We start from the raw sequence: 25,924 nt of genomic DNA, 5'->3' as shown, positions 1-25,924 counted from the left end.
TTCTTATGAACTTTTTTCGAGTTGCGAACCGGCGTTCGGGAGGCTGCTGGGAAGCCCCGCCGCCCGGCTGTCACCTTTTAAAACAGCCGCGCGGCTTCCCAGCAGTCTCCGAACGCCGGTTCGTAACTCGAAAAAAGTTCGTAAGAAGAGGCAAAATTTTTCTGAAGCCCGGGTTCGTATCACGAGTTGTTCGTAAGACGAGGGATTCGTATCTTGAGGTACCACTGTACATCTGTAGATAATAAAGTTGAAAAAAAGTAAACAACATTTTTACAGATCTACAGATACCTTGAGGCTGAGTGTGTCAAGGAGTTGCTGAGAAGGGAGAGGTGACGTGAATGACATTGAGTTGGCCATACCTACCCAGTAGCATGACCAGCAAGCCACTCCCACCTGATCACATGACTGGCAAGGCACTCCCACCCAGTCAAATGACAGCAAGCCATACCCACAAAATAAACTACGCCTACAGAGCGGGAAAAAGAATTAGGAATCCTGCCCTGGGAATCTGGGTAGCACACAAGCTAAACATCCCAAGCAAAATACCTAGCAAACCAAGAAGAAAAAGCAGGAGTCATCTACAATATACAATGTAAGAACTGCACAGACCACTATGTAGGACAAACAGGAAGAAGACTGGCAGAACACATCCATGAATACCAACTGGCAGTCAGAGGCATGACAAAAAAAATCTTTAATTTCCCAACATATAGACAGATTTAACCATAGTTTTGATTGGGAAAATATGATAATCCTAGATGAGGCCAAATGCCAGGGAATCCAAAAATGACAGGGAATTTGTAGAAGCCTAATAATCTGACAAATCAGCTATCATCAGACACATAGGCATGTACAACATCTATACTGTAGACCAGGGATAGGGAATGTTGGCTTTTCTATGACTTGTGTACTTCAACTCCCAGAATTCCTGAGCCAATCATGTTAGTTCAGGAATTCTGGGAGTTGAAGTCCACATGTCATTGAAAAGCCAATGTTCCTAACCCCTGCTGTAGACCATACAAAGGGGGCAATCAACCATCCCAAGAGAAAAAGACTCCAGCACTTCTTCACCAGTAATTGGCACTCATATCCATCACCTTGGGGGGGAACTTTTGACCCCCTCAGAGAGGGTCTGCAACTTGGGAGTCCTCCTTGACCCACAGCTGAGATTAGAACATCATCTCTTAGCTGTGGGGAGGGGGACGTTTGCACAGGTCCGCCTGGTGCACCAGTTGCCGCCCTATCTGGACAGGGAGTCTCTTCTCACAGTTATTCATGCCTTCATCACCTCCCAGTTCGATTTCTGCAATGCTCTCTACATGGGGCTACTGTTAAAGAACATTCTGAGACTGCAGCTAGTCCAAAACACAACCACACGAGCAGCCTACTGAATATATCGATATATCACCATCATTCCATGAGCTGCATTGGCTATCAATTGGCCTCTGAATGCAATTTGAAGTGTTGGGATTACCTATAAAGCCCTACATGGCTTAGGACCAGACCGTCTCCTGCCTCATGTATCCCAATGGCTGGTCAGATCCCACAGACTTGACCTTTTCCAGGTCCCATCAACCAAGCAACGTCACCTGGTGGGGCCTAGGGGAAGGGCCTTCTCTGTGGTGGCTCCAATCCTTTGGAATCAACTCCCTCCAGAGATCTATATTGCCCCCACCCACCTGGCCTTTTGTAAGGTTTTAAAAACGCATCTTTGCCAGCAGGCCAGGGGTCGTTGAGCATTGATACCTGCTCCGGGTGAACACTATGGTTTTGCTGAGACGAATGTTGGTTGAATGATTTATATGTTTTGGGTTTTAAGAGTAGGTTTTAATTATTTGGATTCTTAAATGTAGTTTTTAGCATAGGATTTTAGATTGTTGATTTTGTATTTTTTATGCTTGATTAACTCCAAGGTCAACTTCAGACCATCAATCAAGTAAGCAATGCCTCAATCAAGAAACTGCCAAAGACCCATTAGTAAATAGCCCAACCAAAGAATCCCTAAGACCACCCCCATCCACACAGACAGGCAAAACACCAGAATGTAAACTGGCAGCAAACAGTACTCCTTGTTAGCACTGATGATGTTACCTAATTACGGTAATGAAACATCTGCAAGAAAGCAAGCAAGCTCAGAAAGCACCAAGGACCCCTCATTTCAATCATGAGCTACAAATATTCTCCTTTATTAGTAAAACATCTTTAAATTATTTTTAAAAATTAGATTTTAAGATAAACAAAGCAGGCTTTCCTTTAAAAACACTAAACAGATTTTTCTAGACAATAACAATTTTAAATTAAGAAATACCTGGCTGAAAATGTAGAGTAAAGTCATCATGTTCAGACAAATCTATTGTCATTTTAGCAAATGACTTTCCTTTGTTCTCAATAGAAAATGGAATTTTTTGAGTTGAATCCACATAAACACCCGGAAAGATAAAAGAGCACTTTAAAGAGAGTAGCAAATAATCATTTGAGTGACCAAGATAATGGTAAGAAACAAAACTACAAACAATTCTATTGAGGATGCTCTAGAGATGTCTTCATTAGTGTTGGGTGAACCCATTGAAGTTCGTGTTCGGTGAGTTCAGCCAAACTTGGCGGCGGAGTTCGGGTAAGTTCGCCGAACCCGAACCCCAACACTTCTGGCCCCGCCCTCCCGTCTTCCGCCAAAGCTGCCCGTGGCCGCCTGTCTCCTTTTATTTCTTACAGAAAAGGCTCAGATGCTGCAGCCGCACCTTTTCCATAAAAAATAAAAAGAGACAGGCGGCTGCAGGCTGCCCTGGGCAATGGGCGCAATGGGGGGGAGAGCCACACCGCCTCCGAGCCCAAAATTTCTCCGCCTCGGGAATGGTGCTGCAAGCAAAAGGAGGTGGGGAATGCCATTTGCTTGCCGCCCAGGCTGGGATTCTGGGGGCGGGACTTTGACGTCACGGAGATTCCCTCCTGGCCCGTGGCTTTATTTCCTCAACTCTCCTGTTTCGGCCCCGGCCAGGAAGGAGTCTCCATGACATCAAAGCCCTGCCCCTGGAATCCCATCCTGGGTGGCAAGCAAATGGGATTCCCCGCCTCCTTTTGCTTGCAGCGCTATTCCCGAGGCGGGTAAATTTTGGGCTTGGAGGTGGTGTGGCTCTCCCCCTGTGCTCCCCAGTGTTCACCTTCCTCCGCCGCCACGAGCGCCTGGCTTCTCTTCCTCTTCTTAGAAGATGACAGCCGGGTGGCGGCGCAGAGGCTGGGAGAGTGGGGGGAATTCCCCTCTGCCTGCCACCCCCCCCCCCCTTTCCAAAGAGCACCGGGGTGGACTTCAATTCCCAGAGTTCCTCAGCCAGCCAACCTCACTTTAAGATTTTGTGGACTTCAACTCCCAGAGTTCCTCAGCCAGCTTCGCCGAGTCAGAGCCCTCCCTACCTCCACCTCCCACCCTACCTCCACCTCCCGCCCACCGCGGTGTTCGAGCAAACGCCGAACCTGAATGCGGACTTTTTTAAAAGTTCGGGTTCGGATTCAGTATGCCGAACACCGCAAAGTTCTGCACGGACCCAAACTATGCAAGTTCGGTTCGCCCAACACTAGTCTTCATACATATAAAGATATAGCAGTAAATATTATTGTGAATATGTGGCATTATAGGATAGCTTATGAAAAAGTCAAATAAATATGAAAGATGATGAATTTGCTTTAATAATTTGAAGACAGGTGCTTCCAACTAACAAACATATGTAGGAAACACACTACAATAATAGTGGGGGACTTCAATTACCCTGATATCAATCCTACACCAAGTGAGAAATCAAATAGGTTCCTAAACAACCTAGCTGACAACTTTGTTGTCCAAAAGATAGAGGAGGGAACTAGAAGGGCAACCATACTGTACTTAATAATTACAAACAGAGAAGAAGTAATAGGGGGAGTTGAAATAGCAGGAGCCTTGGGTGAGAGTGACCATGTCATACCAGAATTCAACATAACACAACCACAAGGAATAAAACATAATGATATCACAGTCTTAGATTTTAAAAGAGCTGATTTTTATAAACTCAGAGAGAACTTGGGAAATATCCCTTGGATAAAAATCCTAAAGGGGAAAACAACTCAAGAAACTTGGGCAACTCTGAAAAATATGATCAAAAAACCCAAGACCAGCACAATACTGTTGAGAAAGAAAAACAAGAAATCCAAGAATAAACCAACATGGCTGCACAAAGATATCTCTGACAAATTGAAAGATAAAAGGACATGTTAAAAAAAAATGGAAAGAGAGACATACAACTAAGGCAAAATATCAGCAGATAGCCAAAATCTGCAACGACAATGTCTGAAAAGCAAGGGCTCAGAATGAAGAAAGACTTGCAATAAAAGTCAAATAAAAAAAGTTTCTTCCAACATATAACCCAAAAAAAAATTAAGGAAACAGATGGTCCACTAAAGAGAGAAGATGGCAAGGAAGTAACAGATAACAGAGAAAAAAAAAGCTGCTCAACTCATTCTTTGTATCGATAAAAAACAGACTAAAAGTTAAAATAAGCAAATAATAATAATAATAATAATAATAATAATAATAATAATAATAATAATAATAATAATAATAATGAGAGAGCACATCTCTGATTTTGATGAATATAAATCTTCAGGACCTGACGAATTACATCCAGAGTTCTAAAGGAGCTGGCAGAGGTCATCTCAGAACTATTGAACCACATTCAGGATTTTCAAAAATCCTGAGAAAATCCTGAAACTGGGGAACTACTTGTGGACATAATATACTTAAGACTTCAGCAAGGCATTCAACAAAATAACCTATTTCTTTGTAAAGTAGAAAAAAAGTGGGATAAATAGCTTCACCACCAGATGGATTTGCAACTGACCGATAAACCGTATTTAATGAGTAGTCCTTAATGGGTCTAAGTCTACATGGAGAGAAGTAAGCAGTGGGGTACCACAAAGTTCCATCTTAGGCTCAGTATTCTGCAATATCTTCATAAATGACTTAGATGAGGGATTAGAAGGAGAATTTACCAAATTTGCAGACAACACTAAGCTGGCAGCAATAGCTAACACCATAGATAGGCTCAAGATCCAGAAGGATCTTGACAGACTTGAGCACTAGATCCTATCTAACAAAATGATATTCAATGTAGAAAAAGGTAAAGTCCTACACTTAGGTAAGAAAAACTAAAATTACACATATAAACTGGATGAAACCAAGCTTAATAGCAGTGACTGTGAAAGGGATCTTGGCGTCTTAGTGGACAACCAGCTAAATATGAGCCAGTAGTGTGCAATGGTAGCCAAAAAAGTCAGTTCAATCCTAAATTGCATTAACAGAGGGATACAATCAATATCAAAGTAGTACTAATACCACGTTAATAAAACCCTAGTAAGACCACACCTAAAGTACTGCATGCAGTTATGGTCACCACAATACAAAAAAGATGTTGAGAGTCTAGAAAAAGTGCAGAGGAGAGTAACCAGGATGATTAGGGACTGGAGACTAAAACATATGAAGAATGGTTACATGAACTGGGTGTGGCTAGTCTAGTGAAGAGAAGGACCAGGAGAGACATGATAGCAGTGTTCCAATATTTGAAGGGCTGCTACATAGAGGGGTCAAGCTATTTTCCAAAGCACTTGAAGGCCAAGGAATAATAGATGGAAACTGACCAAGGAGAGATTCAACCTTAACAAGGTGGAACTTTCTGACAGTGAGAACAATCAATGGAATAGCTTGTCTTTGGAAGTTGTGGGAGCTTTATCACTTGAAACTTTCAAAAAGAGATTGGACTGCTATTTGTCAGAAATGGTGTAGGGTGAGCGGAGCGGGAGATTGGACTAGATGACCTATAATAGTGATGGCAAACCTTTTTTCCCTCGGGTGCCAAAAGTGCATGCCCACAAATTACTGTGCCTGCGCAAGTGCCCATACCCATAATTCAATGCCTGGAGGGCGAAAATTGCCTCCTCTGCCCCCTGGAGGCCCTCTGGAGGCCAGAAACAGCCCATTTCCCAACTTCTTGTGGGCCCAGTAGGCCTGTTATTCACCCTTCCCAGGCTCTAGTGGATTCCCTGGAGCCTGGGGAGGGCAAAAATGCTCTCCCCCATCCCTCTGGAGGCCCTCCAGAAGCCAAAAATGCCCTCTCAGAGACTGTGTGAGCCAAAAACCAGGTGGCTCGTGTGCACAGGCATCCTAGAGATGAGCTAGGGCAACGGCTCATGTGCCAGCAGATATGGTTCAGTGTGCCATCTGTAGCACCTGTGCCATAGGCTCGCCATCACTGACCTATAAGGTCCCTTCCAACTCTATTAATATGTAATTAATCCACAATATACCTCCTGCATATTACAAAAAACTTTTTCAAAGAATTTACATCACTATAAGGATCATGATAAAGATGTGTTATTATCTTAAAGAATAGTTTAACATGAGCTAAGAAATAACAATCTTAAACATGATCAGGACCTAATAGACATTCTAGAAACAGAATGTGAACAATTAAGTCTTAGTGGAGCTATCAACTACTATTTTCTTATTTTTGTGAAAGGGATGTGTTATTATTTAGTAGAGTTACTTTACATTTCATAATACAATTTTCTGGTTTACTGAGAGAGACCAAAAATATTGATTTCTTTAATGACATTATCTCAGGGAAACGTATTTGAAATTGAGGACATGTCTATACATACAGATCCTTCTGCAATACAAAGCATTTTAAATTTTATCATACCTTTCATTAAAATGAATGGGACTTCCCTATGAATAAATGCATAATATTTAATACTACAAATATTAGAACCTAAAAGTTGCACAAAATGTTGCATATTTACCATACTGATGTGTATATCAGGAACCTCTACTGATCCACCAATCCTAAGTTCCAACGATTTTGCATTGCGTATTTCTACCTAAATAATGAGGAGGGCAAAAATGATTTCCTAATTTCTTATTTTCAGTTTCATTTCCACTTTATTTACTTGTTCTTTGCATTTCCTGTTGAGATTCTTATTGGCAACTTTGTAGTATTCAGTTCTCTTTCTATGCTCAAATCTTTGCAATGATACTGGTACTTCAGTACTCAGCATTATTTGGTTCTGGGAGGCACAATAGATACTAAAAACTATGAGTGCCAAATAAACCAGGTGACTTGCCATGTGACCCTTTGTTTTGGCCAGAAAAACTTACTATCCCTTTTCCTATGTCAATGGCCTTTCCAGGATGGCCAACTTACTGCCTAACTTCTATGGCCATCCCCTTCTTCCTTTTACAGAATGCTGAATACCAAAGAATCCATGAGTACTGGAACATTTTCTCAACAAATTCAACATGTTTTAAAGTGGTTGAATACTAAGTTCCACTGTAGTGTGAGAAGTTTCAGATGAATCTCACAGAAGCAAAAATCTATCAATATTACTGCTGCCAGTTTATCCCTTTAGAAAACAGAATATTAATATACATTTTATGTTGTTACAGAAACTGAGCTAATCATGATTAATCATAGGTTTCACAGAGTAAAACATTAAAATATGCATGCATTTTGAAAACAATATTTATTATCCAAATTAATAAAAGCTTTTGAACAACAGTTCTAATACCTCTACTCTGCTGTCAAATTTCATTAATGCATTGGGTCGGAAATAAATTTTAATTTCAGTGCAGCCTCCCACAGGAATTACACCCTGAAAAGGAGTTATAATCATTCCAGGAATTGGATTGACATCAAGGACCTGTCAATAAAAGCAAGTACAGTATCATAAAAGTCATTTTCCCCACTATCTTAGAAGTATTCTTCTACCAAACATCCATTGTAAACTACATTGTACACACTCCAAAGTCTGTTGGGAATATATCTTACCTGGAAATATGCATGGTTATGTCCCAAATTTTGAAGAATAGCTGTTCTGTAAGTGGTTAAATGAAGAGGAGCATTATTAAAGGTAATCCGTTGCTCCTTAAACTGAACACTGGTAGGGCCAAGCTAATATTGGGCAAAAAGAAAAATGAATTGTATCAAATGATCATTTATCTGTAGACAGATTTTCTTTCAATTCACAGAAGCTAGGTGATAATGTGAATACACATTAAAAACTGTTTTCTTTTTTAGAAATTATAATTATAATAAAACAGAATTATATCTTCATTGCATTACAGTGATCCCCCGGGTATTGCGACCCCGGTCATTGCGAAATGGCTATATGGCGATTTTGCAACCCGGAAGTAAAAACACCATCTGCGCATGCGCGCCCTTTTTTCTATGGGCACGCATGCGTAGATGGCGCCGGGCAGATCAGCTGCTGGGCGGCTTCCCTGGGTCTCCTCTTGCTGGCGGGAGGGCGAGAAGCCCCCCCAGCACCCGCTCGCCCGCCGTTCACCCGGCTTGCCCGCCGCTCGCCCGGCCACCCGCCGTTCGCTTCGCTGCTCGCCCGGCCACCCGGGTTCGTTTGGCTTCGGGACATGCCGGCGGTGACGTTTTAAAACAGCCGCGCGGCTTCCCAACTGAGTCCCGAAGCCAAACGCCGAAGTTCGCCTTTGACTTCGGGACTCAGTTTGGAAGCCGCGCGGCTGTTTTAAAACGTCGCCGCCGGCATGTCCCGAAGCCAAACGAACCCGGGTGGCCGGGCAAGCAGCGAAGCGAACGGCGGGTGGCCGGGTGAAGGGCGGGCGCGTGGGCAGGCAGGCGGCGGACAAGCGGCGGGCACGGCAGCAGCGAGGAGTTTGCGTGGGCGGCGGGGAAACCCCAATCTTCGGCTCCTCGCTGCTGCGGCGGAAGTAAAAACACCATCTGCGCATGCGCAGATGGTGTTTTTACTTCCGCAGCGCTACTTCGCTAAAACCCGATCATTGCTAGGGGTCCTGGAACGGAACCCTCGCAATGATCGGGGGATCACTGTATATATAAAAACATTAAATAAATCCTGTTGTGGTTGGCTCTGGGCCAGCTCCTGCCCCAAGGACTGTGGAGGTGGAGGTGGGTGAATCCTCCCAGTGTCAGAGGCCAGTTTTACTGCCGACTGCTGCAGACAGCGAAGCGTCGGAAGCAGGGAGTGACTGTGAAATGGAATCCTCAGAGGGGTTCATGGCAGACAGCCCATTAGGGAGTAATTCATCATCCTTATTATCCTCACTGGATTCAGACAAAGAGACATTCATTGACGTATGCAGCCACAGGGCAATGACTAGGAAAGAGCAGCTGTGTAAATACTACAGGAGATAAAGGAGTTTCACCTGTGTTTGGGTGTGGTTCAACTAATTGGGGCTGCCATTAAATTGGCAGCGTTTTGGTCTCAGAGTGTGGAAGTGTATCCGTTCGGTGAAAGAGGAAGTGGCTTTCGTCTCAGGATTCTCCAAGGACTCTCTTTGCATTGATATCAGAACTCTTTGCATTGATATTAGAAAACATTGGAAGGAGAGTGGCTGTGACGTCTTCACAGCTGCTTGTTAATTGCTTTGTGTTTGTTTATTGTTTTTCGCCACATTCAAGTCTGTTGTTTTGAAGGTGAGCCCTTTGACTACCAAAAGGGTGTTTGGCTTCTATTTTACTTTAGATAAAAACAGTGTTCTTGACTTTTCACGTGTGTGTGTCTGACTTTCTACCTTTCCACTTAATTGGAGGCTCATGCTGTGAGCCCAGCAAAACACATCCTAGCATTCTTAAAAATATATTTAATCATTGTTCTGCGGGGATAATGCAATGGTCATAACTTTAAGGCGAGGTCATAAATAACTTTTTCTAAGGCCATCGTAACTTTGAACCATTATTAAATTAATTGTTAAGTTGAGGACTATCTGTACTTGCATGTTCCACTGTGGCAAACATTTCTCCTGATAAGCTCTGAATTTAGTGAAGAGAGAATGTTTCTTTAACAATTACTGGTTCATCCTTAATATATTGGCATTGTTTATTTCTTTACAATTATACATATTAAAAATATAGGTATCATTACTACATATAGAAGAAATGCTAACTATATCTGTAAAAATTATACTAATACCTTTGCGAAACATTTTAATCTAAGTGTTTTTCCTTCATGCACACACAAGTCAAATTCTCCAGTTGTTGAAGAGGAGAAACTTGGATGCCAAACAATTTCACATTCAAGATCTTTACTTGCTTCTACTATACCTAAATATAAAAGGAGAGAAAATAATACTAAACTGTTAAAAATATAACTACTGTATTATGAAAGGTGAATAGTAATTTAAAAATTAATTTTAATGCATTTCACAAAATTAGTTTATAAAGTTGTCCATATTGATTAGAGCTGTATTTTTATTCAATCTGAAATATCCCAAATTTAATTTATTGAATTTCAAATAATTATCTAGCGTAGGTAGATAATAACAGCCAGTATGTGCTGTTTCCTATATCCATGCCATCCTTAAATAAAGATCTGCTACACGGAAAATCTAATTTTAACTGAGCTGAGTAGGGAAAAACAATGGTTTTCCTTTCCCATTCAAATTTCAGCATACACAAACACAGAAAATATATTTATAAAGATATGATTACTAATCATTGAGATAATGTACTGTTAGACAACTAAACATTACAAAACAACACACAACATATATCGAGATTAGGGTGAACTTTTTATAATCATTTTATAAGTCATTTTTCATTTGTCTTGATTTATTATTCTCCATAATTTTTACCAATCCAACACATGAAAATATTATTAATAAGAAATACAGTACTAGTATTACACATACCGAAGTTTAATCATTTAATACTGTAAATCTTCAATAAATGAACAACTTCAGCAACCCTTAACTACTATGAGCATCAATAATATAAATGTTCAATTCTTCTCCAAAAGGTCTTTAATATGAATCCCCCACACACACACACACACAATCTCATCATAATTTAAAAGACAGGCTTGTAATAAATATGGACGATTAATAGCAGCTATGCTGGCTAAGAAAAAGACATAACTATAGATAACTATAAATATTTTAAACAGCAAAATTTTAACCATGCAACGTACTTTCAAGAAAAAATAACTGTTATTTGTCCCCTCATATTTAAGTTCATATTTAAGTTCATTACATATTTGATTGAAAATTGCTCTTTGATTGAAAAAAAGAACACTTTGTACATTACCCTTTTCTGGACAGATGGAAAACCCCATTCCTTTATCAGTGATGACAGGCTTCCAAGTAAATTGTGCAGGATAGTTTTTTCGATTATATAGAGTAACTGTTGTCCTAAATCCAGTTTTTGCCAGAAAGCTAAAAGCAGGATTTAAAGTCAATTCATTTGTAGATAGTTCCAAGGAAACTGGCACAATTTTTGCTATCACTAAAATATGTCCAACGTGGTGTTGGTTTATTGAATACATGAAAGACCTGTAACACACAAAAAAAATATTCATCAGCCACTTCATTTGGGAAAAGAGAAAACAGAATAACAGAGTTGGAAGTGAGCTTGAAGGTCTTCTAGTCCTTTAGAAACCCTACACCACTTCAAATTATCCAATATCTCCTTTAAAACTTCCAGTTTTAGGAGTATTCACAATTTCAGGAGGCAAGTTGTTCCATTGATTAATTGTTCTGTCAGGAAATTTCTCCTTAGTTCTAGGTTGCTTCTCTCCTTGATTAGTTTCCACCCATTGCTGAGACCACTGGAAAATTCCAGGGCTGCAGGAGGACTGTTAAAAACAAAGTCTTTGAAAGAAGATAAATCAATTTTCTATGTTACCAAAGAAATCCTACATAGACAATCCATGTAGTCACAGGGCAAAAGATCTTTCCTTACCCAGCAGTCCCTTTGCTCCATCATATTTCTATCCAATTTGGATCCAATTTTCTTTTATTTTCCTTCCCCATTGCAATTGCCTCCCTCTCTTATCCCATTTTTCCCTTCTTTTGTTATTATTTTTGCTAGAAGTAGAGAGGAAAATGGATGGATATTTCTGGGTATACGTGTGGGTTTTGTCTGAGAGAAAGAATGGTTAGTTTATGTAGATAGAAATCAATTTTGAAAGTGGAATATCTTAAAGGCAGTTATTTTAAATTAGTAGTTATTTATTCTATTAAATTAATATAAATTCATTTATTGTCTTGACTGCATTTCTTTGGAGTGTGACTTTTGGCACACATGCACAACTTTGGTATATATGCACACCTACACATTACACCCATATATTAGTACATTTTGAGTTGGAGAAGAAACTTCAACACTAATTTCACCTGGAATTCCATTCTGACAAGGCAGGAAATTGTTCACCCCAAATACAGTAATACCTCATGATACGAACTTAATTGGTGCAAGGAGGAGGTTCGTAAGACGAAAGGTTCGTAAGATGAAACATTGTTTCCCATAGGAAACAATGTAAAGTCAATTAATCCGTGCAACCAAAAAAACCCACGCAAATAACCGACTTTCGGCGACTGCTGGGAAGCAGCGCGGCTGTTTTAAAAGGTGACAGCCGGCCTGGGGGGCTTCCCAGCACCCCCCCGAACCTGGGTTCGGGGTTCAGGGGGTGCTGGCAAGCCCCCCAGGCCGGCTGCGACCTTTTAAAACAGCCGCGCCGCTTCCCAGCTGTCTCCTGAAGCCGAACGCGGAAGTTCGGCTTTAGTGTTCGGCTTCGGGAGACAGCTGGGAAGCGGTGCGGCTGTTTTAAAAGGTCGCAGCCGGCCTGGGGGGCTTCCCAGCACCCTCCCGAACCCCGAACCTGGGTTCGGGGGGGTGCTGGCAAGCCCCCCAGGCCGGCTGCGACCTTTTAAAACAGCTGCGCCGCTTCCCAGTAGCTTCCCGAAGCCGAACGCTAAAGCCGAACTTCCACGTTCGGCTTCGGGAGACAGTTGGGAAGCGGCGCGGCTGTTTTAAAAGGTGACAGCCGGGCTGGGGGGCTTCCCAGCAACCTCCTGAACCGAACCCGGGGTTCAGAAAAAATTTGCCTCTTCTTACGAACTTTGTTCGAGTTACGAACCGGCATTCAGGAGGCTTCTGGGAAGCCCCGCCGCCCGGCTGTCACCTTTTAAAACAGCCGCGCGGCTTCCCAGCAGTCTCCGAACGCCGGTTCGTAACTCAAAAAAAGTTCGTAAGAAGAGGCAAAATTTTTCTGAACCCCGGGTTCGTATCACGAGTTGTTCGTAAGATGAGGGGTTCGTATCTTGAGGTACCACTGTAATTCATTATCTTCCTCCCTACTTCCCTATCCTCATGCATACACATACGGGAAGCCTGTAGTGATTTAAATTTAAATATTTCCTTTTTTGGTAAAGATGATACTTGCACTATCTTGAAGATTTCTGATAATTTTTGACATTTGTAAAAACGTTTTTTCTTACATTGATCTACTTAAAAACCAACTGAGTGGTATTTTTTCCATAAATATAATGGACATTCTAGTATAATGTCTGAATATTGCGTAGGTTTAAAATTTCTAACCTAAGAATTTGATTTTGGTTTATCATTTATTTTTTTAAAAATTGTGCTTACAATTTTAGAGTTGGAACCGATAATTATTTTTCTTCAATTTATATATGATTATTATGACATTGTGGACCTTATTGTTGCTGGTGCAACAACACATAGTCAAATACTTCCTAAGAAACATCATTATCGTGCCATCTTCCTTAGGGCCATTATAGGTGCACCAAGGTGTGTGTTCAATATAATATTAAGGCTAGAAACAGAAGTGTCAAATGTTAAATCTTAAGCATGATTCAGAATAATTAACCTGAGTTAGTGTATTATTAATTTTCAGTGGTTTACTACCACTGTTATTACTAGATAAATACAAAGACTTGGCAACTTTCGCCAGACCCATCCTCGAATGCAGCTCATCTGTTTGGAACCCATTTCGCATCTCAGACATTAACACCCTTGAAAATGTTCAAAGATACTTCACAAGAAGAGCCCTTCATTCCTCCACTCGAAACAGAATATCCTACAAAACTAGACTTACAATCCTGGGTCTTGAAAGCTTAGAACTACGACGCCTTAAGCATGATCTAAGTATTGCCCACAAGATCATATGTTGCAATGTCCTGCCTGTCAAAGACTACTTCAGCTTCAACCACAACAACACAAGAGCACACAACAGATTCAAGCTCAATATTAACCGCTCCAAACTTGACTGTAAAAAATATGACTTTAGTAATCGGGTTGTCGAAGCATGGAAGTCCTTACCAGACTCTATAGTATCATCCCATAACCCCCAACATTTTACCCTTAGACTATCCACGGTTGACCTCTCCAGATTCCTAAGAGGTCAGAGAGGGGCGTACATAAGCGCACTAGAGTGCTTTCCGTCCCCTGTCGTATAGTCTCTCCTATATCTCATATTTCTTCTCTACTATATACTCTATAACCTTCATTGTGTATTATTGTGCATTGGACAAAATAAATAAATAAAAATAAATAAATAAACTAACCTGGAAAAAAATTTAGACACATGTATTCTCATTTGAATTTCTACATCACACAGGATATGAGGATATTGTTAATATAGTCAAATCAAGGGTAGTCAAAATAGAATCCTACAAAGATCTTCAAGTCACAGAAAGTCCCTCCTAAACCTCTTGCTAAATAGCTATATAATTTAACCTTTTATAAACACAAGTGGGCTTTCTTTAATGCACACATTAATTCATTGTAAGAGTCTGATAATATGGATAAATAGAAATAGAATATATAGCAAATATTCTTCTAAACTGTTCTCTTTATGAGCATTTCTTAAGAAATTGGGTAGGAAAGCTATACAAGTCCCCCCCCCCCCCATGGCTTATCTAATGTGACAATAGTTTCTGCTCAGAAACTATCCAAAATTATAACACAATTATAAACAATAGGCAATAGTAGGTCACTATAGCTAGAAACATAGAAACATAGAAGACTGACGGCAGTAAAAGACCTCATGGTCCATCTAGTCTGCCCTTTTACTATTTCCTGTATTTTATCTTACAATGGATGTATGTTTATCCCAGGCATGTTTAAATTCGGTTACTGTGGATTTGCCAACCACGTCTGCTGGAAGTTTGTTCCAAGGATCTACTACTCTTTCAGTAAAATAATATTTTCTCATGTTGCCTTTGATCTTTCCCCCAACTAGAGATAGTTTTAGATTAGCTTTAGCTTTTTTAGATTTTAAACTGACTTGTTATTGGTATTTTATTTAGCTACCAGTTCTTCAGTGGGTCTTGGTTTTCAGGTACAATCAGTTCCTATCAAATAGCTTGGATATTATATCACGTAGCGTTTATGCAAATCCAAATAATGTATCCTTTTGTAATTGACAGATGGAAATATTATTATTATTGCCATGCCATCAGGCAGCACCAATGATAAAATTATGCCATTAGATATATTTAATTTAGGAATATTGAAATTAACATAGACTTGCTAAGCTCTTATACTGTCTCTAAACATAATTCTTTTAATTTAATTTGGATAGGACAACATATATGAAATCTCACAAAATAATACTTAATTTTAATTACCCTTTTACAACTGCTTTCTAACAAGACTCCTATCTACCCTTCACCTCCTAGGGTTATTACTGAATAATTATTTTTCTTCATGACCAAACAACTACATAGAGATAGTTTTTAAAATTTTACTTTTTAAAGTTTCCTAATGTGTCCATCTCAAATACCACAGAAATAGAGGTTTTCACAAAAGGTGCTATGACATGCACCAAAGGATTGGTGTATTGCAGTTCTTCACTTTTAATTTCTATTTGTATCCATATATTCACAGGTAGGTTGTTTATGATATGCAATTTTCTGGTAGTTGTAGAATGCACACAGACTTCTCCAAAGTCAATAGTGGAAGGACCTAGAAGGAATAAAAAAGGCATTACAGTTTTTATAGCGAAGGGGAATATATTGTATTTATAAAATCATAACACACACCTATATAAACACAATATATATATACCGTATATACTCAAATATAAATCAAGTTTTCAGCACCAAAAATGTGCTGAAAAATCCGACCTAGACTTATACTCGAGTTACTGATAGTGGTCGGGTGCTGTGATGGTCCGAGTGCCTGCAGGGATTCCAGTTCAGAGCAGAGGGCGCCCTTGGAAGACCGGCAGGCATTGGTGGCTCGGCCAAGCAGGCTGTGCAGGGGTGGGGCAGATGCTGCCTCTCCCAGCTGAAGCAAAGGCAGGCGCTCCCGAAGTGCTCGGTGAAAGTGCTCTGGCAGTCGCTTCACTGAGAGCGCTTTCGCTGAACACGTCAGTAGCACCTGGCCTGCCCCTCCTGCAGTCCTTCACTGAGAGCGCTTTCACCGAGGCTGCAGGAGGGGTGGGCCAGGCGCTACCAAAGTGCTCGGCGAAAGCACTCTCAGCAAAGGAGCTGCAGGAGGGTTGGGCCAAGTGCTATCGAAGTGCTTGACGAAAGCACTCTCAGAAAAAGGGCTGCAGGAGGGGCGGGCCAGGCGCTCCCGAAGTGCTTGGCGAAAGCGCTCTCAGCGAAGGGGCTGCAGGAGGGGCGGGCCAGGCGCTACCGAAATGCTCAGAAAAAGCCCTCTCGCAGCCTCTTCGCTGAGCACTTTGATAGTGCTTGCCCTGCCCCTCCTGCAGCCACTTCGCTGACAGCGCTTGGCAAAAGCACTCTCAGCGAAGGGGCTGCAGGAGGGGCGGGCCATGTGCAACCGAAGCGCTCAATGAAAGCCCTCTCACAGCCCCTTCACGTCCACACCCCAGGCACCCACCACCGCCGAATCACGACCTGGCGGTGGGAGGGGTGGGGGCTCCAAGTAGGCAGCAATCGCAAAGGAAGTCAATTGTGTCTGTGGAGGCACCTCCCCCACCCTCTCTGGGATTCCTTGCTGCAATCCCAGCCACTCAGCTTTTAAAAAAACTGAACTGCTGGGATTGCAGCAAGGAACTTTTCCAAAAGAAAATTACTGGAGCGGGAGGTGGAGGGGGGTCCTCTGAAATGGCAGGAGCAAGGGGCGGATGGGAGCATGTGGTCCTCACCAGCCACCCATCTATCAGGACTTCAGTTTCTGTCTGTTCCACACCAAGACTCCTGCCAGGTGAAAAATCTTTTGCTATGGATCCCACTGAAGAAATTTTTAGAGAATACTCAAAATGATTCTTCATTTGCTTTGTAACCTTAAATAAAAACTAGTACAGTATTGACTGTTTAATTTACCCGCCGGGGGGGGGGGGGGAAGATGCTAGGAAGAAAGAAGGAAGAAAGACAGAAAGACAGACAGAAAAGAAAGACAGACAGGAAAGAAAGGAAGGAAGAGAGAGAAAGAGAGAGAGAGAAAGAAAGAAAGAAAGAAAGAAAGAAAGAAAGAAAGAAAGAAAGAAAGAAAGAAAGAAAGAAAGAAAGAAAGAAAGAAAGATGTTAGGAAGGAAGACAGGAAAAAAAAGAAAGATGGTAGGAAGGAAGGAATGCAGATAGAAAAAGATGGTAGGAAGGAAGAGAGAGAAAAAGGAAGATGGTAGGTAGGAAGGAATGAAGGAAGGAGGACAGACAAAAAGGAAAGGAGGGAGGGAAGGGACGGAAGAAGGAAACAAAAAGGAAGTAAGACAGGCAGACAGAAAAAGAAAGGGGGGAGGGAAGAAGGAAAGAAGAAGGAAGGAGAGAGAGAGAGAGAGAAAGAAAGAAAGAAAGAAAGACATATGACTACAATTGAGCCAAAAATTTTGGTTGTTAAGCAAAAGTGTTAAGTGAGAATCACCACATTTTATTCAATCCATGACATTTCCTAGCTCTAACAGTGATGTGCAAGCTAGGGAAGTACCGGTACATCTGAAGGCATGTGTAATGTTCTAGTTATGGTTAAATGTGTGGCAGAAAGTGGATTCTGGGTTTGTTTTTCATATCACAGTAAGTGAGGTTGAATGTATATAATTTTACAAGACACCCCCCCCCCCTCTCTCTCTGTATATGCACATACAGTTTATATAGTAGATAATGCACGGTATATTTTTGTGTGTCTGTGTGTAACATGTTTCTACACATATGGCACATATATATATACATAGAATTAAATAGTCTACTTTGGATGTTCAGTAATAGTAAAAAGAGAGGGAAAATGTATCACTTTGAGGCAAGGAGAGGCCAGGTACCCTACATTTTTAAAAACTGAAAACATGACAATACAATTGCAATGGTAGTTTTCCTTTCTCTTTCTGTGTATAGGAGACTAATAACAACAGATTTGCTCAAAAATATCCAGTGTGTACAAGTTAGGAGGAAAATGTAATTCTTTTTTGGCAAACATACAAAAATACTACATACAATCAAGAAACCTTTCTACAAGTCAAGTCCTCAAAGTAAGTTGGCTTGAAAGAAAAAAGGAGCAATAGTCTCAGGAGCACTTACAGGTGAAACTCGAAAAATTAGAATATCATGCAAAAGTTCATTTATTTCAGTAATGCAACTTAAAACATGAAATGTAATATATAAGAGAGAATAATTTCCTCCAAAGCAAAATAGTTCAAGCCGTAATTTGTCATAATTGTGATGATTATGGCATACAGCTCATGAAAACCCCAAATCCACAATTTCATAAAATTAGAATATTACATGTAATCAATAAAACAAGGATTGTACATAGAACAATATTGGATCTCTGAAAAGTATAACCATGTATATGTACTCTAAACTCTGTTTTTGTCCCTTTTGCAGCAATTACTGCCTCAATGCGGCATGGCATGGAAGCTATCAGGCTGTGGCACTGCTGAGGTGTTATAGAAGACCAGGATGCCTCAATAGTAGCCTTCAGCTCTTCTTAATATGCTCTGCATGGGGCTTAAAAAGTATTGTGTCAGGAGCACTTATAGGTGAAACTCAAAAAATTAGAATATCGTGCAAAAGTTCATTTATTTCAGTAATGCAACTTAAAAGGTGAAATGTAATATGAAAGAGACTCATTTCATGCAAAGCAAAATCGATCAAGTTGTGATTTCTCATAATTGTGATGACTATGGTGACAGGGTCAGCCTTCTCCAGATCCCATCGGCCAAGCAGTGCCGATTGGCAGGGCCATGTGGGAGGAGCTTCTCTGTGTCAGCTCCAACTCTGTGGAACCATCTACCCCCAAGGACTTGTACTGTCCCCACTCTCATGGCCTTCCGAAAGGCTGCGAAAACATGGCTCTGTCAGCAGGCTTAGAGGCTGCTGATGAACAACTAGCCCGGCCCAAGAGATATGAATGTTTGTTGAAATAATATAGTATTTTGGGTTTCTTTTTAACTGTTTTATACTGTTTTACTATGTTGTTTATTATTGCTTATGTTGTATTGTATTATATTATTTATGACTGTACGCCGCCCAGAGTCCGCAAGAAGTTGGGCAGCTTAAAAGTTAATTAAATTAAATTAAATTCTGCACTGTTCAGCCTCATGTTTCTCATCTTTCCCTTGGCAATGCCCCATAGATTCTATATGAGGTTCAGGACAGGTGAGTTTGCTGGCCAATCAAGCATAGTAATCCCATGGTCACTAAACCAGGGTTTTGGTGCTTTTGATCATGTGGGCAGGTACCAGATCCTGCGGGAAAATGAAGTCAGCATCCCCTAAAGCTCATCTGCAGAAGGAAGCATGAAGTGCTTCTAAATCTCCAGGTAGACAGCTGCATTGACCCTGGACTTAACAAAGCACAGTGAACCAACACCAGCAGATGACAAGGCTCCCCAAATTAACACAGACTGTAGAAACTTTTGCATCTCATTTGGAAACTAAGGACCCAGAGTATGGAGGAAGAATGGAGAGGCACACACTGCAAGATGCTTGAAGTCCGATGTGTAATGAGTCTCTCATATATTACATTTCACCTTTAAGTTGCATTACTGAAATAAATGAACTTTTGCATAATATTCTAATTTTTTGAGTTTTACCTGTATATGTTTTGCTAGAATTATTCCATCTTTGCCAATTTTCTATTTGCCCATGCCAGTGATGGTGAGCCTTTTTTGCCTCATGTGCCAAAAGAGCATGCTTGCATGCTATCGCACATGTGCGAGTGCCCACACACATAATTCAATGCACGGGGAGGGCGAAAACACCTTCCCCAGCTCCCCGGAGGACCTCTGAAGGCCAGAAACGGCCTGTTTCCCAACTTCTGATGGGCTCAGTGGGCTCATGTTTCAACCCCCCTCCCAGGCTCCAAAGGTTTCCCTGGAACTGGGGAAGGGTAAAAATGCCCTCTCCAATCCCCCCAGAGGCTCTCTGGAAGCAAAAAACGCCCTCTCAGAGCCTCTGTGCAAGCCAAAAATCAGCTGGCCGGCGCACACGGACATTGGAGCTGAGCTAGGGCAACAGCTCGTGTGCCAACAGATATGGTTCTGCGTGCCACCTGTGGCACCTGTACCATAGATTCACCATCACTGGCCTATACAATAGTTGATAATTTAACATAGAAAAATATGTGTTATCAAATCACTATCTTACCAATGACTATCTGGTGAAGCTGTTTTGGTGTCAAAATTAGACTGCAATCTTCGATTTCTTGCTGAGACAATGTTTCAGGATTAAGACAACCATCCACCTATTTTTTAAAAACCCAAACAAATCCCATACTATTAAAAGAGTTTAATTTGTTTAGACACAAAAGTATCGCATCTTTTTTCTTCATTTGTGAACCAGTAGGGAAGGTAAGTGAATTTCACACCTGGAAAGTGGGGGCGGGGCAGGGAATGGGGAAGAGAGAGGGAGGGAAGGAGGGAGGGAGAGAAAGAGAGAAAAAGAGAAAGAAAAAACAAGAGACAGCAACAGAGAAAGAAAAGAGAGGAAGAAAGAGGAAGAAAAAAAGAGAGAGAGAGACAGACACAGACAGAGAAAGTGATATAGACAAAGAACAAGAGGAGAAAGAATGTGAGGGGGGGTGAACAGCACACCTGAGGCTGGGTGTGGCAAGAGTGGCCTGGAAGGGGAGGAGTGCCCTAGGGAGTTATACCTGGTGGGATCCAGAAGAAGGGTCTTCCCTGTGGTGGCCCCCTCTCTCTGGAACATCCTTCCCCAGAGAAGGCATTGAAGACATGGTTCTGCCAATGGGCCTGGGGAACCCAGGGTGGAATGGAGCACATTAAATGGCTCGTGTGAGGTGCTATCACTGGGGCACAGAGTGATTTTATTATATTAACTTATTATATGTCTCTTTTATTGGTTTTATTGCTTTATATAAGGTTCTACATTCATTCTGTAAGTCTCATTGAGTCGCCATGTGCAATTAGGCAGCAATACAAATTCCCTAAATAAAATTTTAATTTTTTTTTTAAGTTGTGAAGCAAGTGATCAATATTCAGGCTGCTCATTGCTTCCTCAGACCATGCTCAAATAGTATACTCTTGCTCAGGAATATATTAATTCCTATTTACTTTCTCATGCCAACAACCTTTATTTTTACATTCCTCCTATGAATCTACATTCTTCACCTTCTTCTTAAATTCAATCCATAAATTGTTGCCCTATTTATATTTGGAGGGAGGGCCTATTTGTTCCCATGTAATATTCTTTCACTTAAATATCTCTCCTTCACATATACACCTCCATTTACTAACATTTAAATTAAGATAAACAATACTGGATCGAGATAAATGTGTCATGCAGAAAAAATATACCACTGCAATTATTAGAAATCAATGTATATTTATAAACATGCATTATTCAGTCTAACTACTGGATAGCAATTTCTTCAACTGCTTTCACCTGACATTCTCCCGCTATCCCCAGCCCATGACAAAGATAGATCATGCTGTCTGAAATTATTATTATTATTATTTATTAGATTTGTATGCCGCCCTTATCCGCAGACTCGGGGCGGCTCACAACAGTAATAACAACAGTATACAATGTAACAAATCTAATATTAAAAGAAAGTACAGTGGTACCTCGAGATACGAGTTTAATTCGTTCCGGACCTGTGCTCTTAAGTCGAGCAGCTCTTATCTTGAACGACTTTTCCCCATAGGAATTAATGTAAATAATTTTAATTGGTTCCAGCCCTCAAAAAATTCACAAAGTTAGTCTAAATTATGCAAAAATACATGTTTTTAATGAAGAAATGTACATGTACATATAAATGAATAATGAAGTTTCTTTCACTTAACTTGTAAACTTTCTTAAACTTTTAAATTTACATATGTACACAGTAGCCTAATCATCTGTTTTTGCCTTTTTGGCTGCACTTTCACTTGGAGCAGCTCTTTTTGTAAAAAATGTGTCCAATGACATCTGCTTTTGCCTGCTTTTCAAAATGTTGCAAAAGTGAGTCAATGAGGTGTCATTGAAAAGTGCTGCTGAACGACTCGTGGCTACTTTCTCTGGGTGATTTTTTTCCACAAAACTGACAACGTTCTCCCATTGCGCTAGCATCGCTTTTATCTCACTGGCAGGAATGGCTTTCTGTGGTTCCTGCATCTCTTCCTCACTGCTGCTCATCTCTTGGGTCAGATCCGTCTGTTGCATCTCATGGAGCGCCTTCAGGTCCTCTGTAGAGAGCGGTTCTTCATGCTCTTCGACAAGCTCATTGATGTCACCCTCGTCTACCTCCAGACCCATACACTTACCGAGTGACACAATCTCCTCCAATGGGGTGTCAGTCTCGGTGATGTCCTCGGTCTCACCCTCGGGCTCAGCAGAGTCCCTTGGTGCAACAGCAGCAGGCCACAACTTCTTCCACGCCGAGTTCAGGTTTCGCCTTGACACTTCTTGCCAGGCAGGGTCAATGATGTTAAGGCAAGAAACGATGTTAAAATGATCCTTCCAAAACTCACGCAGTGTCAAGTTGGTGTTCTCTGTTACATCGAAACATCGGCGGAACAGATGCTTCGTGTACAGCTTCTTGAAGTTAGCTATGACCTGCTGATCCATTGGTTGCAGGATTGAAGTCGTGTTGGGTGGGAGAAAGACAACCTTCACAAATTGAAATTCTTCAAGGATGTCGTCTTGAAGAGCAGGTGGGTGGCCTGGAGCATTGTCGAGCAGCAGTAAGGCTTGTAGGGGGAGTTCATTAGCCAGAAGATATTCCTTCACCGTAGGACCAAAAGCAAGATTTACCCAGTCCACAAAGAACTGCCTCGTTACCCATGCCCTTGCATTGGAGCGCCACAGGACATGGAGTCTTTCCTTTAGGATTTTGTGCGTCTTGAACGCGCGAGGATTCTCCGAATGGTACACGAGAAGTGGCTTCACTTTACAGTCACCCGACGCGTTTGCACACAATGCAAGGGTTAGACGGTCCTTCATGGGCTTATGTCCTGGCAGGCTCTTTTCCTCGGCAGTAATGAAAGTCCTACGGGGCATTTTCTTCCAAAACAGCCCAGTCTCATCACAGTTAAAGATCTGTTGAGAGACATAGCCTTCTTGTTCAACCAGGCTAGCAAAATGCACAACAAACTCCTCCGCTGCCTTGATGTCTGCACTCGCTGCCTCCCCATGCCGAACCACTGAGTGAATGCCACTTCTTTTTCTGAACCTGTCAAACCACCCATGGCTTGCCTTGAACTCATCTGGATCTCCCGACGAGGATGGTTCATTGCTCTTCAGATCGGCGAATATCGCACGAGCCTTCTCGCTGATGACCGCCTCTGTTATTGTATCTCCGGCCAGCTCCTTTTCTTTTATCCAAATTAGCAATAACCTCTCCATCTCTTCATGAACAGACGTCCTGAGTTGGGAAATTATAGTCGCACCTTTTGCTGGTTTAACACCTTTAAGGATGTCCTTCTGCTTCAGGATTGTACAGATGGTGGATGTGCTGCGTTGGAACTTCCTCGCAAGGTCAACAACACGAGTCCCTTTTTCGTGCAAATTAATGATCTCCTGCTTCGCTTCTATGGATATCATCATCTTCTTCTTCTTCTCAGCGGCCTTTTTTGGAGCCATCCTTGCTCTAAACACCGACACCACCGAGACAACTGGAAGCCAACTAGGAAGTTCGGCTCCTATCCCGAATTTGCCTGCAAGCAGAAAAATTAAAATCAGCCAAGTAAGAAAGTTTTAATGCCAACACTTAGAAGGTCCTATTGGTCAGCACTTTGGCCCACAAGCCTATTTGCTCCTTCTGGGGGAAGCCTCTGACCATCCTTTGATAGGACTAGAATTAGAGAAAGTGGATGTAGAAATCCTATTTATTCTATGGTCTCAGAAATGGAGTGCAGAATGAATAAATCATTAAAGCTGATGTTTCTTCTGACCTTGCTAGGCCAAGTCAGGAAATGTAGACATTACAAGAACTTATTGTTATTAATAAGATGATAAGCTGAGAGCTTTCCTTCCCTTCCTCTTTTTACCCAAAACAATCAACATGGCAAACTTTCAACTTCTCTGCCACCCAATCCTGTAGGACAGAGGTCCCCAACCTTTTTTGCACCAGGGACCGGCTTTAAGCTAGACCAGTTTTCCATGGCCCGGTGGTGGTGGGGAGCTAGCTGTCAGCGGCGCCGTAAAAGGGGCGATCAAGAGAGGAATGGGTGAATGAATGGACGGAGGGTGGGTGGGAAGGAAGGAAGGAAAGAGGGAAGGGACAGGAACAGAGGAAGGAAGCAAGCAAACTTATGAAAGGGGAGAGTAAGAGAGGAAGGAGTGAAAGAAGGGAATGAGGAAGGAAAGAAGAGAGGAAGGAAAAGGAAAGCAAGAAATGGAGGGAGGAAAGGAAGGAAGGAAGGAGAGAAAGAAAGAGAAAGGAAGAAAGCAAGAGAAAGAAGAATGAAAGAGCAAGAGAGAAAAAGAAAGAGAGAAAGAAAGAAAGCAAGAGAAAGAAAGAAGAATGAAAGAGAAAGAGAGAAAAAGAAAGAGAGAAAGAAAGAAAGAGAAAGAAAGAAGAAAGCAAGAGAAAGAAAGAAGAATGAAAGAGAAAGAAAGAAGAATGAAAGAGAGAAAAAGAAAGAGAGAAAGAAAGAAAGAAAGAGAAAGAAAGAAAGAGCAAGAGAGAAAAAGAAAGAGAGAAAGAAAGAAAGCAAGAGAAAGAAAGAAGAATGAAAGAGAAAGAGAGAAAAAGAAAGAGAGAAAGAAAGAAGAATGAAAGAGAGAAAAAGAAAAAGAGAAAGAAAGAAAGCAAGAGAAAGAAAGAAGAATGAAAGAGAAAGAGAGAAAAAGAAAGAAGAATGAAAGAAGAATGAAAGAGAGAAAAAGAAAGAGAGAAAGAAAGAAAGCAAGAGAAAGAAAGAAGAATGAAAGAGAAAGAGAGAAAAAGAAAGAGAGAAAGAAAGAAGAATGAAAGAGAGAAAAAGAAAGAGAGAAAGAAAGAAAGAAAGCAAGAGAAAGAAAGAAGAATGAAAGAGAAAGAGAGAAAAAGAAAGAAGAATGAAAGAGAGAAAAAGAAAGAGAGAAAGAAAGAAAGCAAGAGAAAGAAAGAAAAAAGAAAGAGAAAGAAAGAAGAATGAAAGAGAAAGAAAGAAGAATGAAAGAGAAAGAAAGAAGAATGAAAGAGAAAGAGAGAAAAAGAAAGAATGAAAGAAGAATGAAAGAGAGAAAAAGAAGAATGAAAGAGAAAGAAAGCAAGAGAAAGAAAGAAGAATGAAAGAGAAAGAAAGAAGAATGAAAGAGAAAGAAAGAAGAATGAAAGAGAAAGAAAGAAGAATGAAAGAGAAAGAAAGAAGAATGAAAGAGAAAGAAAGAAGAATGAATAAAGAGAGAAAGAAAGGCAACTTCAAAGAAAGGCTCACTGAGCATCTCTCACTCTCTCTCTCTTTCTCTCCCCCCTCTCCCTTTCCCTCCCTCTTTCTCTTCCTTCCTTCCCTTCTTTCTCTCTCTCCAGCCCTCGCCCTCTGACTTCCCTCCCTTGCTGCTGAAGGGACGAGCGTGGGCACGAACGCGCGCGCGGGCCGCTAGAAGAAGGGGTTTTTTGCTTTTTTTTCCCCCCGCCTCTCGCAGCGAAAGTGCCCCGGGTTTTTTTGCTTATTTTTTCTTGCTTATTTTTTCCCGCCTCTCGCAGCGAAAGTGCCCCGGGTTTTTTTGCTTATTTTTTCTTGCTTATTTTTTCCCGCCTCTCGCAGCGAAAGTGCCCCGG

At 41.3% G+C, this 25,924-nt stretch overlaps 1 protein-coding gene across 1 annotated transcript in view; it reads right to left on the bottom strand.

The window, feature by feature from the left end:
- Positions 1-25,924, bottom strand: part of CFAP47 (cilia and flagella associated protein 47) — a 1,022,460-nt gene that overhangs the window by 880,651 nt on the left and 115,885 nt on the right. Inside the window, exons 13-20 of the mRNA XM_070750589.1 lie at positions 20,365-20,461; positions 15,563-15,779; positions 11,097-11,341; positions 9,985-10,115; positions 7,848-7,970; positions 7,588-7,719; positions 6,823-6,900; positions 2,309-2,447 (exon numbers count right to left, since the gene is read on the bottom strand). Of these exons, the coding sequence (XP_070606690.1) occupies positions 2,309-2,447; positions 6,823-6,900; positions 7,588-7,719; positions 7,848-7,970; positions 9,985-10,115; positions 11,097-11,341; positions 15,563-15,779; positions 20,365-20,461 (1,162 nt within the window). The remainder of the gene's footprint in view (positions 1-2,308; positions 2,448-6,822; positions 6,901-7,587; positions 7,720-7,847; positions 7,971-9,984; positions 10,116-11,096; positions 11,342-15,562; positions 15,780-20,364; positions 20,462-25,924) is intronic.

This window comes from Erythrolamprus reginae, chromosome 4, assembly GCF_031021105.1.
Source record: "Erythrolamprus reginae isolate rEryReg1 chromosome 4, rEryReg1.hap1, whole genome shotgun sequence".
NCBI lineage: Eukaryota > Metazoa > Chordata > Lepidosauria > Squamata > Dipsadidae > Erythrolamprus > Erythrolamprus reginae.
The sequence above is the reverse complement of the archived record's forward strand: the minus strand, read 5'-3'. Positions and strand labels throughout refer to the sequence as shown.